Below are 17,204 nucleotides of genomic sequence, written 5' to 3'. Positions count from 1 at the left end.
GGATGCGGGGATGCTGCCCATTCCCATCCCAGGATGCGGGGCTGCTCCCCGCTCCCAGCCCGGGGTGGGGAGATGCTGCCCATTCCCAGCCCGGGATGCGGGGATGCTGCCCATTCCCATCCCAGGATGCGGGGCTGCTCCCCGCTCCCAGCCCGGGGTGGGGAGATGCTTCCCATTCCCGTCCCAGGGTGCAGGGCTGTTCCCCATTCCCATCCCGGGATGTGGGGCTGCTCCCCATTCCCATCCCGGGATGCGGCCTCAGGGTCCCAGCCCTGGCATGCGGGGATGCGCTGGGTATGCGGGAAGGGCAGAGCAGCGCTGGGAGATGGGGGACTCACCCCAGAGCTGGGTTAGCCCCAAAAAGACACGGGTCATCCTGCTACGGATCCAGACCATCCCCCTGCAGAACCGGCTCACCTCCTCTATAGCTCAACCACCCACCTGCAGAGTGGGGTCACCCCATCTGTACCCAGATCACCCCCTTCCAGAGCCGTGTCACCCACCACGGAGCCAGGGGATGCTGGTTTGGACCAGAGAGCTTCACCCCCAGCGCTGGCACAGGAGAAGAATCCCCCTCCCCATCCCCAGGGCAGGGACAAAGCCGAGACCAACCCCACAGTTTGATCCCACACGGCCCCCAGGGCACTTTATAGGTGGTGTGAGTTTGTCCTCTGCTCTGTTTTTCAGGGGCTGTGCTAGGGTTTCAGCTGGTTTTGGTTTCATGAACAGAATAGGGAATGTTTCTCCTCTTCCCAGATCCATGCCCATTCCAGCACAACCTCAGCTTAGAGCCCTCATCCACAGCTTTTTCCCAAAGTGGCGATTTTCAGCAGCGGTGATTCACAAAGTTTCCTTAATGTTGCGGTAGTGATGACTCTTCAGAGCTGGAAAAAGCAAAATTTAGGACAAAACCCGAGTCCTAGAGGCGCATTACCCTTCTAGCAGGTGGGCAACTTGCAGAAGCAGCACCACAGGAGGCGTGGATGTTGTCCCCCAGCCCCTAGCTGGTGTGACAGGGGAGCACAGACAGCCCCAGCTCTCCCTGAGCTCCACAGTCCCTGGTCCCTGAGCTCCCTGCAGAGCTCCCCTGGGCACAGAGGATGCTCAATGTGTCTCAGGAGGTTCTGACACCATCCTTGGCCCTTGCCACCCAAGCTGTCAAACTCCTGGTGCAGCAGGGACCCTTCTGCAGGCCCCTGGATGGTCTCTGTCCATCGGGATGTGTGACTTCTGTCCTGCAGCATTCATTTCCCTGGCAGTGAAACTCATCCCCAAGAACTAACTTAATTTTTCTCATCAGCAGTTCCAGCCCATTGGTACTTTTCTGTCCCTCTCAGTTGATGAGAATAATCAGTGGTTTTATAGCACATCTGCTCTTTTTGAGATGGTATCGCTCATAGCACTCCTTTAATCTATACAGAGGGAAACAGTTGTATTTAATTAATTGCTCCCCAAATAAACTGATCACCTCCAGCAATTCCAGCACACTTTACACGCAGTTCAAAAGCCTCTGCAGAGATCTGAAAGGAAAAGCACCCGCTGTGATGACAAGAAATGAAGGTGAGGGAAAAAAACCACAATTTGTTTTAAAGAGTCTACTTAAGAAAAATATTATTTAATTATTCTATCAAATCACTTAATACTGAACTGTGTTGTGGTTGCTGTTGAGTTTCTCTTCAAGGTTGCTTGAACCACGTGCAGAAGATGTTGAAAGGCTGTGCTTAAAAAAAAAACCCAACCAATTTTAGCTTTTTATTACTTGTGCAGGTCAAACGTCACCGTCTGGCAATTTGTCACTGTATCCTTGCTCAGAAATATGAACTATGGAGCTTCTCTGCTTGGCCCATTCATTCTGGTTTCAATGCCTGGCCTCAGGTACTGCAATAAACATCCTCCTTGCTTCCGAGGGAGATGTCAAAGCAATTCTCACGGAGCTGAGCCCAGCATAAGAAGCAAGGAAAAGCAATGTTATAACAAGGACTTAGCAAATGCTTGAGCTGCCTTGAGAGAGCACAGAGCTTGTTTTTTGGACTTGAACGTGAGGTTTGCTTACCCTAAGAGCAATTCTGGGAAATCAGAATTCTGTGAAGAAGAAAAATGTTTTTTATAATGTATCTCTTGCACTGATGTACAAAACCTCCATGGTGAGCACGGTCTGGGCTGTACAAACACAGATTCCCCAGACTTTGCAACAGAAATTTTTACAGAAGGGAACTGCTAATTAGCATCCACAGTTTGGGAGCCAGTTGATAGCCTAGAGACCTGGCAGCTGGCCAGCCACAACTTTCATCAACCCCAACATTTGGGAAGTGTCCTGTGCCTGCCAAGTCTGTGGCATAAACAGACCCAGCAGCAGCCAGGAGCCAAATCATCTGTGGGTTTGAAGTGCAGTGCTCAGGTTGTGCTCACCTCTTCCCTTCACCACCATCCCCTGGGTTATTCCCAGTATCAATCCTTCAGTGATTTTTTGCCCTCCCACTCCTGCAACTCCAAATTCTTTTTCTCTTTCGACTCACAACTTGGCATCAAACTGCCCAGGAATATTTTAAGCTCTTCCCATCACTCAGCATCCAAGGCTGCTCTCTAGGTTTTTGGTTTTTTTTTTTTTCCCTACCTCCAGCTTGCTCCGTCCCCAGGGCAGGTTCCCCTTTGGTTTTCCTGACCCTGGAGGAATCTTCCACCTGAGGCTGATCTGTGAGCACAACCCACAGCCAAACCTGGGCACTGCTGGGAGCAATGGACTGCAGGAACACTGCCCAGCTCCCTGTGTGTATTCCCAGGGGAACACACCAGCCTGGGGGATGCTGGTGATGTTTTTATCCTCAAAACTCCTCTGGCAACTGCACTTGGGTGGATGTGACACACACCAAGCGTGTGGCCTTGCAGAGATGCAATAAAATACACACTCACCTGAAATACAGCAGCAAAAGGGCTCTTAATATTGCTAAAGGATTCCACTGCTCATGCAGGGCTTTGTTCCAAGAGGAAAACACAGAGTTAGGGCTCTCTAATCCAACTCTGCTTTTCTCTGCCTCTTCCCCATAATTATGGAGGTTCCTTCTCTTAGATGGTCTCCAAGCTGATCCCAAATATTCATGGCAGCAGCTTGAAAAGTCCCCACTGCCTCCTCCTCCTGTCTGCATCACCTCAGTCACCTTCACTGGATTGAATTGCAGAATTTTATATTGCTGAACAGCAGTGATTCTCAGCTTTGTGCTCTTCCACAGCCACCTCTCTGCACCTGCTTTAGCCCCCACAATGTCAGAACCACCTGGCTTTTAACACAGCCCCAACAACTGCCCCAAACCGGGACCTTGCTTGGTGTCCCCAACCAAAGTGGAGAAGAATTCTCCCCTGCCACTGCCGAGGTGTGAGAGAACTCTTCAGGGAAATTAAGAGTGGTCCTGTGAAATCAGGGATGGATGGTAATGGAGGAGTGCAGGGTGTTCTGTGTCTGAAGAGGGGAAAACAGGGTTTGGTGTGGTTTTTAAAGGATAAAACAGATATTTTCGTGTGGAATTTGGGATTCTCCACCACAGGTCGGGTGATGAAGCTTGGAAAGGTGTCAACTTGGATTCATAGGGAGAGAGAGGAGAGAAAACAAGTGGATGGATGGATGGATGGATGGATGGATGGATGGATGGATGGATGGATGGATGAATGGATGGGTGGATGGATGGATGGATGGATGAATGGATGGGTGGATGATGGATGGATGATGGATGGATGATGGATGGATGGATGGATGGTGGATGGATGGATGGATGGATGGAGAGATGCATGGATGGATGGATGGATGGATGATGGATGGATGGATGGATGGTGGATGGATGGATGGATGGATGGAGAGATGCATGGATGGATGGATGGATGGATGATGGATGGATGGATGGATGGTGGATGGATGGATGGATGGATGGAGAGATGCATGGATGGATGGATGGATGGATGATGGATGGATGGATGGATGGTGGATGGATGGATGGATGGATGGAGAGATGCATGGATGGATGGATGGATGGATGATGGATGGATGGATGGATGGTGGATGGATGGATGGATGGATGGAGAGATGCATGGATGGATGGATGGATGGATGATGGATGGATGGATGGATGGTGGATGGATGGATGGATGGATGGAGAGATGCATGGATGGATGGATGGATGGATGATGGATGGATGGATGGATGGTGGATGGATGGATGGATGGATGGAGAGATGCATGGATGGATGGATGGATGGATGATGGATGGATGGATGGATGGTGGATGGATGGATGGATGGATGGATGGATGGATGGATGGATGGATGGATGGATGGAGAGATGCATGGATGGATGGATGGATGGATGGATGGATGGATGGATGGATACTCATCCCATGGTGGAAGGCATCTGGAACGAGCTGGCACAGCCACGGGCTGTGAATGCCACCACAGGTGAGCACGGAGGGCGGGAAAAGGGAGGCACTGATGGATACTGGGAGCTTGGGGTTGCACCTGCTGGGGGAAGAGTCATCACCACTGGGAGGACTGGGCCAAGCTTCCCTTGGCTCTCCTGCAGAGCGAGGCTGGAGCAGAGTTGATCCTGCCTGGAGCATCTTTTGCGGGGACACGTGAATCTGTGTTCCAATGCGTGGAGATGGTTATTGCAAAGCCACTTTATTTCTGGTGTTGTTATTGGCAGGGGAGTGGGAGTGCAATACAATTTTAGCCACCCTGATGTCTCTGTGTCCCTTACATCCCACCTCCATTCTAGAGCAGCTTTTCCCTCACATTACACGATCCTTTTGACTGTACAAAAGGGACTTTTTTGCACCCGAAATGGTAAAAAATGAGCTGGTCCTGCAGAGCAGGGTCAGGAGTGGGCAGTCCTGGGAGAGTTGATGGCTGTGTGTCCCCATCACCATCAGCACCCCTGGTCCCAGCAGGAAGCAGGATTTCCTTGCATATGGCAGGAACAGGGGATGACCAAGATCTGTGTGAGGCTCACTGAGGATGAACTTGCTCTTGGAGAAGGATTCCAATCACACCAGGAGCCCAGCCCAGCTCTCAGGCACGAGCAGAGCAGGAGCAGCCCAGCCAGCAGCACCTTTTTGTACATTTAAAACCATCCCACTGAAGATCAGGGTGAGTCTCCAGAGCTGCTGAGTCGGAGACCACCCCTCAGATAAACTCCACTTCCCAAAGCTCACTCAGACCTCTCCCACCTCCCACTGGCACTATCCCCTGGATCACACAACGCTTCATCAACACACCCAGAGAACGCTTTTGTCTCTTCCTGTCCTTCTCAGATATTTTGGGTGTTTGTGGCAATCTCTCCTGTTTATATAACAAAGCCACAGCCCAGTGTTTGTGACACCATATCCATGGAAACCCTAATATAGCATGCACAGGCGAGGAGATCTCATTAGGTGCCTCAGCTGCGGCAGCGCTGGGGAGGGAATTTCTCTGGGATGCTCTGCTGGGAAGGGGCCTGGCTGCTCACCCAGCCTGGAGCACCTGGCAGGGCAGTACCACATCCCAAACAACAAATAATGTTAAATTTTGGGTTATTTTGGCCTTTCTCCTGCTGTCCCATCACCTGCTGACCGTGGCTTAGCCCACACACCCACCTTTGGCTCTGCAGATCTGTGGGTGCATGGCTGGAGCAGGGGGAGGCAGAAGGGATGGAGCTTCTCAGTCAGGGCAGTGCTGTCCTCACCTTCAGTGCCAGAGCAGGAGCAGAGTCTGAGCTATAAAGAGCAGCTCAGGTCCAGTTCTGTCCCTAATTTGGTGAGTGGCTCACCACCAAATTAGGGACAGAATTAGGGACCCCACCTCCCTCCAGTGGGGAGGTCTGGGGCTGCTTCCCCTTTGGACGTGAGGCAAAAGTTTTCTTCTACAGTGTAAAACAAAAAAAAATCTGGTCCTGAGGAAGGCAAACCAGGTTGGGAGAAAGCAAGAAACTGGAACAAGCAGAGGCTTGGCTAGGGGGACGTTACAGCATTTGTGCTGTAAGGCACAAACTCAGGGCAAGGAGGAAGGAATGGCTCTTCACACCCATCCCTGCTGGATCAGGGATGATCCAGCATCTCACCATCCCTGGATCACTGTCACCTCCAAGTGTCCAGGGCCATTCCCACCCATCCCTGCTGGATCACTGTCACCTCCAGGTGTCCTGTCCTGGCTGGCACCTGGCACATCTGTGAGTTAAAGCAGCCCAGGCTGCTGTCACATGTGGAAGTTCCTGTAAAACCTCACAGCTCTCTGTGGCCCAGGTGACACCGGACACTAAAGCTGCTTTAGAGAGGGCAGACACTCACCTGTACCCCTGCTGGGCAATTGAAATTCAGATTGGCAGGGCCAGTGCCCTCCTGGTGCACAAAAACCCCTGTTAGCAGCCTGCAGATCCCTTCTGATTCCTTTTGGGAACAGGACTGGGCAAAGAGATCCCTTGGGAAGGATGAGAAACAATTCTCCTCATCTTGTGGTGTGATGGAACACATCCTGTGGGTCCTGGGGCTGCTCCAGTGCTCTGATCTGCTGGCTGAGGGCTGGATTTGGCCAGAGGAACAGCCCACATTGACCCCTGCAGGGTCACCAAGGCCTGAGCATCTCCCTGTGGGCCAGCCCAGCTTTGCCCTGCTCACACACGGCCCCAGCCTGAGTCAGGCACTGCCAAACCTCATCAGCACCCAGAAAAATTCCATCCTGGGGCTGGGCAGGGCTGTGGAGAGCAGAGCCCCGGGGCACGGACAGTGGGAGCAGACAGAGAGCTTCCCTTCCCTCCCATCCCCTCCCCTCCCTGCTTTGCCCAAATCGAATTTCCATTTCTGTTAGCAAGGCAATGGATTTTAGCTCGGGGGGCTCTGCCGGCTCCAGCCCCTAATTCGGCGCATCAATTGTGTTTAAAGCCGTACCTGTGAGCAGCCTTTGTTCCAGGAGGGCAGCCCCGCTGCTCCCGACACTGCCGGGCTCTGGAAACCACTGCTGGCCACCAGGTGCTGAGTGGGGAGGGAAAACCACGGATTTTTGTCACCAGGAGGGTTTGGGTGTGGGCTCAGCAGCTCCCGGTGCGGGTTCAGCATCCAGCCCTGCCCTAAGGCTCACAGCCCTCTCCAGGTGTTCCCGGGCATCTTTCCTGATTTTCTGTCTTGAGAGGGGCATGAGGGGTGTGGGGACACCCCAGTGCCACCTCCAGCACAGTCCTGCCGGCATTCCCTTCCTCAGGAGCGCCCACACGGGCACAAAGTGGCTGCTCTGCCCCGGAGGACAGGGCAGGACCCACGGCTCCCACCCCACAGCCCTCCCGTGGGATTCTGCTCCTGAATGAGCTTCCCAGTCAGGAAACTCTGGCGATTCTACATCTCCTCGAAGTCTTAAAATAAACACTCCCAGCAATGAGTGGAAAGCTGGATCCTCACTCCTCGCCTGGATTTATGAGCCACGACTCAGGAGAAACTGAAGGAGAGGGGCAGAGAGAGAGATGTACATAATTTTTTTTCTCTCTTCAAATAAATCCTCAGTGCTTATCTGCAAAGTTCAGCTGTTTTCAAGCTGACCTGCCCGTGTTCTGCTGTTCCACTGCAAATTCCTCCTGTACAGGAGAGCTCAGGAGCTCCACTTGCACACGCCAGCAACCTGGGGTTTCATCTCTGATGGAGGGAGGCAGAACTTGTTAGCTGAGGACCCCCTCCTGCCCCCGGTGAGGATCACTTTGCCTTCCTGCCGTGCTTGGCAGCTCAGCTTCTTCTCTTTACAATGAGAAAACGGAGCCAAGAGAGGAGGACAAGTGGGTGAATCTGCTTGGAGGAGATCAGGGATAGGCAAGGACAAAAATCTGTTCTATGGGGCTTTTGTAAGGCAGCCAGACTTGTGTAATGCTCCAGCACCGGGGCTGGGGGATGAGGGACATCCATCTGATGCCGTCAGTGTGTCCAGGAGCCTCAGGAAAAGGGGAAAATGCTGCATCCTCCATGGCTGGGGTGAGGCGCAGATCCAGGAACAGCTCCAGTGAGCACAACCCCAGAGATGCCACACTGGGAGCATCCCCAGGCAGCTCCAGCAACCTCCTGCTATCCAGGCGTGCTTTTTAAAGGCTTTTTAGCAGCTGATGTGGGACTGGGCTATGCTCTGGAGTCACTGGTGGAGGAATGGGGCTGAGGGACGCTCCTCTGGGAGAGCTCAGCTCTCCATCCCTCCCTGTGCTTGGCCTTTTGCCTGGGGGGGCTGACTGAGAGAGCAAACCCTGCGAGCAGCAGGTCACCCGGCAAGGAGAGAGAGACGGCCGGGGATCAATTGACGCATTCCTGAGTAATGGTTGTGTCTTAGGACAGTGAAACCTCCTCGGGTTTAACGTGGAGATGCTCGCATTGATGACTCATTAAAACGCCGAGCTGAATCCATTTCCTCTCCTTAGCCAGGGCTGGGGGAGGCGGATCTGCCCCTGTGACATTGCTGCAAGGAGCAGGAGGAAAGCTGAGCCCGGAGGGGACCCGAGGGAACCCCACAGGGGAGGCAGCGCCCAATAAATAAATTAATAAAACTAAGAAATTAATAAAACAATGTTTTATTAATAAATTAATAAAGCAATGCCACCGGCTCGCAGGCTAAAGCCAGGCAATGTGTGTGTGTGTATGCATCAAAGAGCTCCAGGCAGTTCATTATAATTCCAATTAACGTGGGAAAGTTAATAACCGAAAGAGAATCCATCAGATTTTAAACAAATGGGAAGCAGGACAGGGAGAGGCTAAAGGTGTTTTTAAACTTTAAGCTGAGCCCAAATCCAGGCTGCTGCAAAGAAATAACAAATATTGAATATATCCAGCGGTCCGGGCAGGTGGGGGCTTCAATGGGTACTAACCTGGGTGGGAGAGGAGCTGGGCTTTGCTGGATGGCAAAGGGCCAGAATTAAATCCCACAAAGGCCAAAAATGAGAGGAGAGAGGAGAGGAGACATCTCTTTTCTTGCTGTTTGGGGGAAATCAGCATTTCCTCTAGCACTGAGCGTTACAGGGAAAATATTTCAATCCTTGTCGGTATTATTTAATGCCTGGGAGCTCAGACAAGGCTCAGGGTGCTTTGTTCTCATGTCTGGCCACCTTTGGGGTGATCCCAGGCTGGGCTGTGTGGACACCCAGGCCAAAGGCACCACGAGCAGTGCAGAGCATGTCCACAAGGGCTCAGCCAGAGCAGCCTGAGAGCAAACAGCCCTTCCCAGCCACTAAAGAAGATTTAAGAGTGAATCACATCAGCCCAGTCAAACCCAATTGCTATTGATAATGTCCATGTGCAATTAGAGCCAATTAAGGGGAGACAGCAGATGACAAGTGTTTGGCCAGGAGCTGACGGGGGGTCAATACACCAGTCCAATTTCCCAACAACTAAATGCAATTAAAGACCTGCACTTACCCAGCTTGCCCAGGAGGGCCAGCACATAAATGGGCACACCAGGTGGCGGGTGCTGTCCTGGCAGGATGCAGAGCTCCAGGAGCAAGCCCTGCTCCTGCCCCAGCCTCAAGCTGAGGGAAGTGGCATCCATGTACTTCACCCTGGTGGCGGCGTTCCTGGTCATCCTGGTGGTGGCCCTGCAGGGCTCGGCGCCCCGCCAGAGTGATTTCCCCTACAAGGTGCCCCTGGACCCCCAGGGGCTGCTGGAGCTCTCCTGGAATGTCAGCTACCCCGAGCAAGCCGTGCATTTCCAGCTGCTCATCAGGGAGCTGCACTTTGGGCTCCTCTTTGGGATGTCGGACAGGGGCGAGTTTGAGAACGCGGACCTGGCCGTGCTCTGGAGCGATGGGCACAACTCCTACTTTGGGGTGAGTCACCTGAGTGCTTGCAGGGCTGCTTTTGGGGCTCCCTCCCTGGCAATGCAGCTTTCTGAATCGGGCTGGTGGTTTGGTAGAGTGGGGTACAGGGCACACGATGGGGCAGCCCCACTGCTCAGGGTACAGAAGGTCTCGGGAATTTCTACCCCAGATCGGATCCACAGGGTGGGTTTGGCATGGGGATTAACCCAAAAGAGGAAAGAATAAACACGGCAGCACATCAGCAAGGGTGAAGGAGCCAGGAGCTGGGTGTCTCTGCTGTGTTTAGCTGCAAAGACACACACATCAACACCCTGCTTCACTCGTGTGCTGCTGCCAGCCACATTAAAAATTAACCACAGCTCCCATTAATGGCTCTGAGACAGGGCAAAAGTCACCAGGCAGAGGCTGCTCCTGCCAGCAGGAGGAACCCAGCTGAGAGTTGCATCCACAGGGATCAATGGGATAACAGGGCAGCCTGGGGTGCTGTCAGAAATTAAAGGTGCAAATGTATTTGGGAAAACTGATTTCCAGTTGTGTTGTTTGCTGTTGCTGCGGCAAACTCCATCCTTCCTGCCACTGTCTGTTTGTTGGGTTCCTGTCTGGGTGGTTTTCCCAGCCCTATCCCCAGCCCACCACATCAGGCCGATTGTGATTGTGCTTGGCTGCAGAAAGAAATTCCCATTTTTGCCTTTGTGAGGCTTTCCATTAAGTTAAATTTTACCTCTCTGCTTACTTCAAATTAACCATAAAACACATTCTTTCGCAATCAGCCGCAATGTGATCCGCAGTGCAATGAAAGCATGAAAAGAAGGCTTTATTATCTGAGCTCTTTTCCTGCTAATTACCAGCCTTTCTGGGTCTGTGGTGGGCCAAGAATGCTCCAGGATTTCACAGCATCATGTAAAGAAAACATAAAGGATCATTTCTAATCTGCCTTCCTGAGCTCACCCAAAGACAAACAGAAACGCCTGGCAGCGCTCGGGTTTTCTCTTTCACTTGGTGCTGAACAGCATCCTGCAAGGAGATCTCTATAAATCTCTCCAGCCCTGCTTTTCTCTCCCCCAGCAGCTTTTCTTCTGGATAAGTGTGTTGGCTGTTAAAAGAGATCCACATTTGTTCAGCCCCCCATGTACTATGAGATTAACTCGCGCTCCATATTCCTACGAAATCAAATGTCATGAGAGCTCCATGGAGCTGATTTCCCTCTCCCCCTCTAAGGACAATATGTTCTGGAAATATGACTCTATAGCTCTGGCTGACATGATGCCAAATTGCTTTATCCTTTTTCTTCTGGTTTTTCCTCCCAAGATAAGAGAACCAGTGCCACTTGTGTGCACACAGCCAGCTACTTCCTGGGTGCCTTTTCTGAGTAAACAGGAGACCCACAGGAGAAACAAAAGATCAGAGAAACAACCCTGATCAAATCCAAATTATCCCAGGATTTTATACTCCAAACCTCCAAACCCTGAGGCACAGGAATACCCTGCTGCTTTGTTTCTTGGGGTGGCTTTGTCACCATCCTCTACGACAAGCAGTTTTTAGGAGGCTGTGCTGGGCTGCCAGAACAATCTGACCACAAAAAAATTAAGAATTTTTTGCAGAAAATCTTTAGCCCAGCAAGGGTCTGATCTTAAATTGAGGGAGGCTGGTTTGTGCCAAGGGTTTTGGAAAGCCCAGCCCTTCCTTCCACAGGGTCCCCCCAAGACAAACACACCCAAAATCCAGCACAGACCAACACAACACCTTCACATGTCCCTGGGGGCTTTCCTCCCACCCTTCCCAACCTTTCCACACTCACATCTCAGCTTGTAAAGGTCTTTCTGCACACTGTTAGTGCTGGCTCAGGTGTTTCCCAGGTCTGTCTGAGCACCAGGGATTCTGTAGCAGAGGCCATTCCAGCATGGATCTGCCCAGGAGATGCTGGAGGTGGGCATGGAGCAAAGCACAGCCATCCTGCAGCTCTGGGGTGCTGAAGGTGCACAGAAGGAGGACCTGTGGCACCTCTGGAGGCACCTCCTGGCTGAGCAGGCTGCTCTCTCCCTCACAGGATGCCTGGAGTGATGCCAAGGGGCAGCTCCACATGGATTCCCAGCAGGACTACCAGCTCCTCGGGGCTCGCAGGGCTCCTGAGGGGCTCTACCTGCTCTTCAGAAGAGCCTTCAGCACCTGTGACCCCAAGGACTACCTGATAGAGGTATGGCATTGCCCTCACCCTGCCATGCACCCCCAGCCCCATCCCAGCCCTGCTTGGGCGCAGCATCAGGTGTTGGTGCTGTGTGAGGCAGAGAGGAAGTGAGCTACAGATGTCAGCCCTGGCCCATGAGTAATGTTTGGCACCATCTATTCACAAGCCCTTCAAAAGCTCTCTCAAGTGTAGCTTTTAGCTCGTTTGCATCATCAGCTCCTGTTGAACATGCATTGGGTCTATATAAATCCTTCCTGCATCACTCTGCTTGACAGTCTGGAGCCAACTGTTGGGAGTGTCACGAAGAGGGGTTGGTGTATCAACAGCAGGCAAACAGGAGGGTGGTGACAGGAGCTGGGACAAAGGGACAGCAAATAGAGGTGCTGCTCTGTGCTCGGTGGTGTCTCCCTGGCTCTGCACCCACCACTTCTCTCTGAGCTGGGATTTGGGATAAACCCTCCTGTCAGACAGCTCAGGGCTCAGCTACAGGCCCTGGAATCAGTGCAAGGCTCATCTCACATGAAAGCCTTTGTGGGCAGGATATTTTAGAGCCAACGTGGGCACAGAGTGTCCTCGAGTTTTTGCTGCTGGTGCTCCAAAGCTTCTCTTGTGGTGAGAAGTGTCTGCCGTCTGCCAAAACACTGAGAGCCCTGGAGGGAACAATCTGTGTGTGTGAGCCACGAAAACACTTGCTGGTCTTTATTCTCTGATCCTTTAGGAAAAGATTGTTCTCTTTTTCCTTCCTCCCTTATCTCATGTCCAGAGCTCTCAGCGTTCTTGTTTGCAGCAGACTTTCAGCAGAGCTTCTTGTGGTACCTTCCCCCCTGAAAAGAAGCTGGAAGGAAAGGGAGGACTTGAGGGAGAAGTTTTGTTTCTGCTGTTACCCCCAGACTATTGCTGGGCTGCCGGGGAGGATGAGCCCTGCACTGATGGGTTTGTCCCATCTTGGAGCTCATGAGGGGCTTGGAAGGAGCAAAGAGGACGTGTCACCTTTTTGGAATTGATGGGGAACCTGCTAGGGAACCTTCAGTGACCACACCAGCCAGAGGAACACCCTGGGATGTAGAGCTTTCCTGGGACAGCACAGCACAGTGAGCTGCTGGCGCAGCCAGAGTGGGGTCACAAGATCCATTTCTGGGCTCATGCCACCAGTGCTGGTGCTGATGGTCCCTGCACCTCCTGTTCTGCATGAAAACCCCACAGATATATTCTGCTCTGGCTTCAGGATGGCACCGTGCACCTGATCTACGGCATCCTGGAGAAACCAGTGCATTCCCTGCAAGCCATCAACGTCTCTGCCCTCCCTGGGGGGCTGCAGAGGGTGCAGCTGCTAAAACCCAACATCAGCATCCCTCAGCTGCCCAGAGACATGAAGAGCATGGAGATAACAGCCCCAGATGTGGTCATTCCCAGCCAGGAGACAACCTACTGGTGTTACATGGCAGAGCTCCCCGAGGGCTTCCCCAAGCACCACATTATCATGGTAAGAGGCAGGGGAAGAGGGCTGCTTTCCCCAGGGTGGGTCAGTAATTGTGTTCACATCCTGCAAATTCCACCTCACAGGGAGGCTTTCAGGCCCTGGCATCCAAATGTGGTCCCAAAGTCTCTTCCAGGTCCAGCCCAGCAGTCAGTAGCAGCCTCTTGTCTCCTAGAGAGTCTCAGCAGGAGAGGACCAGGTAATGTTTTCCCACCTGGCACATCCAGCAGGTTCCAGGGCACGCTCAGAGCTGACTCCCTGCAGAAGGAACAGACCCACAGCAGGATTTTGGCACACATGAGGAGCACAAAACCACAGGAAACAAAGGAACAGGGCTCATGAAAGCAGGGCAGAGCCAGCCAGGATGGGAACTGGCATCTCAAAGATGAAGCATAGTCTGAAAAAAGAGAGTTACAGACGTAAATGCAACTTGTGGGCACTGCCAGACATGTTGCTTGGGCCATCTCCTGCAGAGGAGAGGCAGAAACCTGCTGGCAACCCTGAGGAAAGGATGGGAGGGCACCCAGCAGGTGTGGGGGTGGCTCAGGAGGTGACCTGGCGTATCCAGAGTCAAAACCACACCACGGGGATGAGGAGAACCTGCAGACACTCGAGCTGCAGCGAGCGCTTGGTGATTTCGAGGGGAGAGATGATGCAAAGGAAGGCTCAGAAGGAGGATTTTCTCTCTGACAGATGGTGTGAAGTGAATCATCTGTGTGTAAGTAAGAAGTGTGTAACTCCTGATACCTTCCCGCTGCTGCAGATCACTTCTGCAGCTGGCACTTTTAGCCAGAGATGTTCCTCAGGCTTGAGTCACTCTCTCTACCCCAAATCCCCCTCCCCGTCCCCCAGGCAGCTGCTGGACAAAAGCAAAACCCAAGGGCTGCAGGCAGAGCTACAGCAACAACACAGCCAGGACTCTCTGTAGGAAAAAGCAACATCCCCAGGGCCACCTTTACCCCTGGTAAAGGACTCAGTCATCACTAAACTGGCCAAGGTGTTCTGGTGATCCCCATCTGTTGCTGGAGAAAGGATGAGCTGGTTCTCTGTGGGTTCTGGTGGGCTCTGGGCTGGTCCCTAAGCCAGCCAAGAAATTAAATATTTCCACAACTGACCTAAATGCTCCTTGGGCACTACTAACATGTTGTTTCCCCTTTGAAGTACCCAGGTGCTTCACTCTGCCACATGAGAGGAAAGCTCTTGGTGCCTCATGCCCTGAGCAACCTGTGGCAGAAACTGGTACCAGGTCACAGCTACTCCTGCCCTGGCACCTCGTGGAGCTTGTAGGGCCTCAGCATGTCTTCTCCTCCTTGGGCCTGCTTAACTCTGCCAAAACCAAAATATGAGGGGAAAGCTCTTGGCCCTTGGTGCCTTATGGCTTGAGCAACCTGTGGCAGAGACTGGTACCAGGTCACAGATTCTCCTGCCCTGGCACGTTGTGGAGCCTGCCTGTAGGGCCTCAGCATGTCTTCTCCTCCTTGGGCCTGCTTAACTCTGCCATAAGCAAAATGTGAGGGGAGAGCTGTTGGCCCTTGGTACCTCATGGCCTGAGCAACCTTCCCTCCCCGTCCTGTGGCAGAAACTGGTACCAGGTCACAGATACGCCTGTCCTGGCACCTCATGGAGCCTGCAGGGCTCAGGGATGGGCTCTCAGTGTGTCCTCTCCTCCTTGGGCCTGCTTAACTCTGCCATAACCAAAGCTCTTGGCCCTCGGTGCCTCATGGCCTGAACAACCTTCCCTCCCCGTCCTGTGGCAGAAACTGGTACCAGGTCACAGATACCCCTGTCCTGGCACCTCATGGAGCCTGTAGGCCCCAGGGATGGGCTCTCAGCATGTCCTCTCCTCCTTGGGCCTGCCTTGCAGTACGAGCCGGTGGTCACGGCGGGTAACGAGGCCCTGGTGCACCACATGGAGGTTTTCCAGTGCGCGGCCGACTTCGACAGCTTCCCCCACTACAACGGGCCCTGCGACTCCAAGATGAAGCCAGAGCGCCTCAACTACTGCAGGCACGTGCTGGCAGCCTGGGCCATGGGGGCACAGGTGGGTGTGACAGGGGACACGTCCCCCTGGGTGACAACCAGGCCCTGCTGCCTCCCAGATGTCCCAGTGCCGCTTTGGGGTTGCCCCATAGGGGCTGTCCTCACCCTGTGGGCTCTGTTGGGGTTTGGCTTCAGCCCTGGCTGAGCATCCCAGCCCCTCCTGGGTATGTTGGATTTCCTACCTGTCCCCAGTTCTCCTCCTCTTTGGTGCCATAAATCAGTGGGGTGGGACACTGGAATAGTTCCCCAGGGAATGGTCATGGCCCCAGGCCTGAGGGAGCTCAAGGAAGTTTTGGACAACACCTGTGGGCTTCCTGGGACTGTCCTGTGCCCCAGGAATCCCACAAGTGTTGTCCAAAACCTCCTTGGACAACAAGGGGGCCAGGAGTTGGATTTTGATGATTGTCATGGGTCCCTTTCAACTCAGACATTCCTGGGGCTGTCCTGTGCAGGACCAAGAGCTGGATTTTGATGATCCTTTTGTGGGTCCCTTCCAACTAAAGGATTCCTGGGGTGTCCTGTGCAGGTCCAGAGCTGGATTTTGATGATCCTCATGGGTCCCTTCCAATTCGGGGTATTTTATGATTTTATGGCAACACTCAGGTGTTGTGCCACTGCATGTGGAATGAGAGAAGCTTTTGGAAGCAAGGGCAGCTCTCCAAGCATAACCAAGGGCACAAGTCACATCTCTCAGCCCACAGCGTGGGTCAGGATTACACCCACACATTCCCTTAGGCTTTCCAGCCTTGTTCCCAGGAAAGCCACCCTGCTGCTCCCCTAACACCCTCCCTTCTGCTTCCAGGCTTTCTACTACCCTGAAGAAGCAGGTCTTGCCTTTGGTGGCCCAGGCTCCTCCAGATATTTGCGTCTGGAGATCCATTACCACAATCCCCTGGTGTTCAAAGGTGAGGGGCTGCCCTTTGCTTTACCTGTGTGACCACGGCAGGAGAGCTGGGGAAATTCCAGGGAAGCATTGCCACTTTCTGGGGAGGCCTCTGGCCTAAACCATGGCCCTGTTCTCAACTTTGTGGAGAGCTGATGGTCCAGATCTGTCCCTGCAGGAAGAATACATTAAACCCCCAGCATGCTGCTGTTTTTCTGGTCTCAGCAAAGCCATCCTCACTGAAATGCATGCCCAGAGGTGGGGAAGGATGCTTGGGAAAGGAGCCTGCAGGCAGAAAACTGCCCCCACAGAGTTCCTGCAAGGATGTGATCCAGGGCAACACCAGGATTCAGCTGGGCTGTCTCAGGAGTAACCCCAATTTCCACACAAGGTGGTGGGGCTGGGTCTGAGCCCAGAGCAGGAGTGACAGCAGTGCCAAGGCACCAGAGAGACCAGGCTGCCTGGGGAGGGGGGGATGTGGATGTTGATTCCTGTTCTCCTGCTTCGATAACATTGTCAGGAGACACATTGGAAAAAAAAGAAGGATTCCAAACAACCCAGTTTCTTCATTAACATAAAAACAAGCAGCTTCTTGACTACCCAAGGATATTTTTAGGAGGCCAGAGCATATGTACTGTGGATCAATCATAGCACATTCGGCAACTTGAGAAGAAACATGGCTATAAATACAGAGTTCACATCTTCCATCATTCATCTGCTTTTGCCTGTTAACCAATAGTGTCTCCCCCGTTATTCTTATCCCTGGGTGGGCTCCAGCCTGGAGACAGGGAGTCAGGAGGGGTTCAGAGCTGCCCTGAACCCCTCCTGAC

At 53.0% G+C, this 17,204-nt stretch overlaps 1 protein-coding gene across 1 annotated transcript in view; it reads left to right on the top strand.

The window, feature by feature from the left end:
- Positions 1-9,456: 9,456 nt before the first annotated feature.
- The window catches only part of DBH (dopamine beta-hydroxylase), a 15,359-nt gene continuing 7,611 nt past the window's right edge, over positions 9,457-17,204 (top strand). The window contains exons 1-5 of the mRNA XM_005421259.2: positions 9,457-9,798; positions 11,837-11,983; positions 13,200-13,457; positions 15,316-15,492; positions 16,294-16,396. Of these exons, the coding sequence (XP_005421316.1) occupies positions 9,457-9,798; positions 11,837-11,983; positions 13,200-13,457; positions 15,316-15,492; positions 16,294-16,396 (1,027 nt within the window). The remainder of the gene's footprint in view (positions 9,799-11,836; positions 11,984-13,199; positions 13,458-15,315; positions 15,493-16,293; positions 16,397-17,204) is intronic.

The sequence above is a fragment of the Geospiza fortis genome, unplaced genomic scaffold (genome assembly GCF_000277835.1).
Source record: "Geospiza fortis unplaced genomic scaffold, GeoFor_1.0 scaffold27, whole genome shotgun sequence".
Lineage (NCBI taxonomy): Eukaryota > Metazoa > Chordata > Aves > Passeriformes > Thraupidae > Geospiza > Geospiza fortis.
Note: the sequence above shows the minus strand (reverse complement) of the source record. Positions and strands in the feature narration are given on the sequence as shown.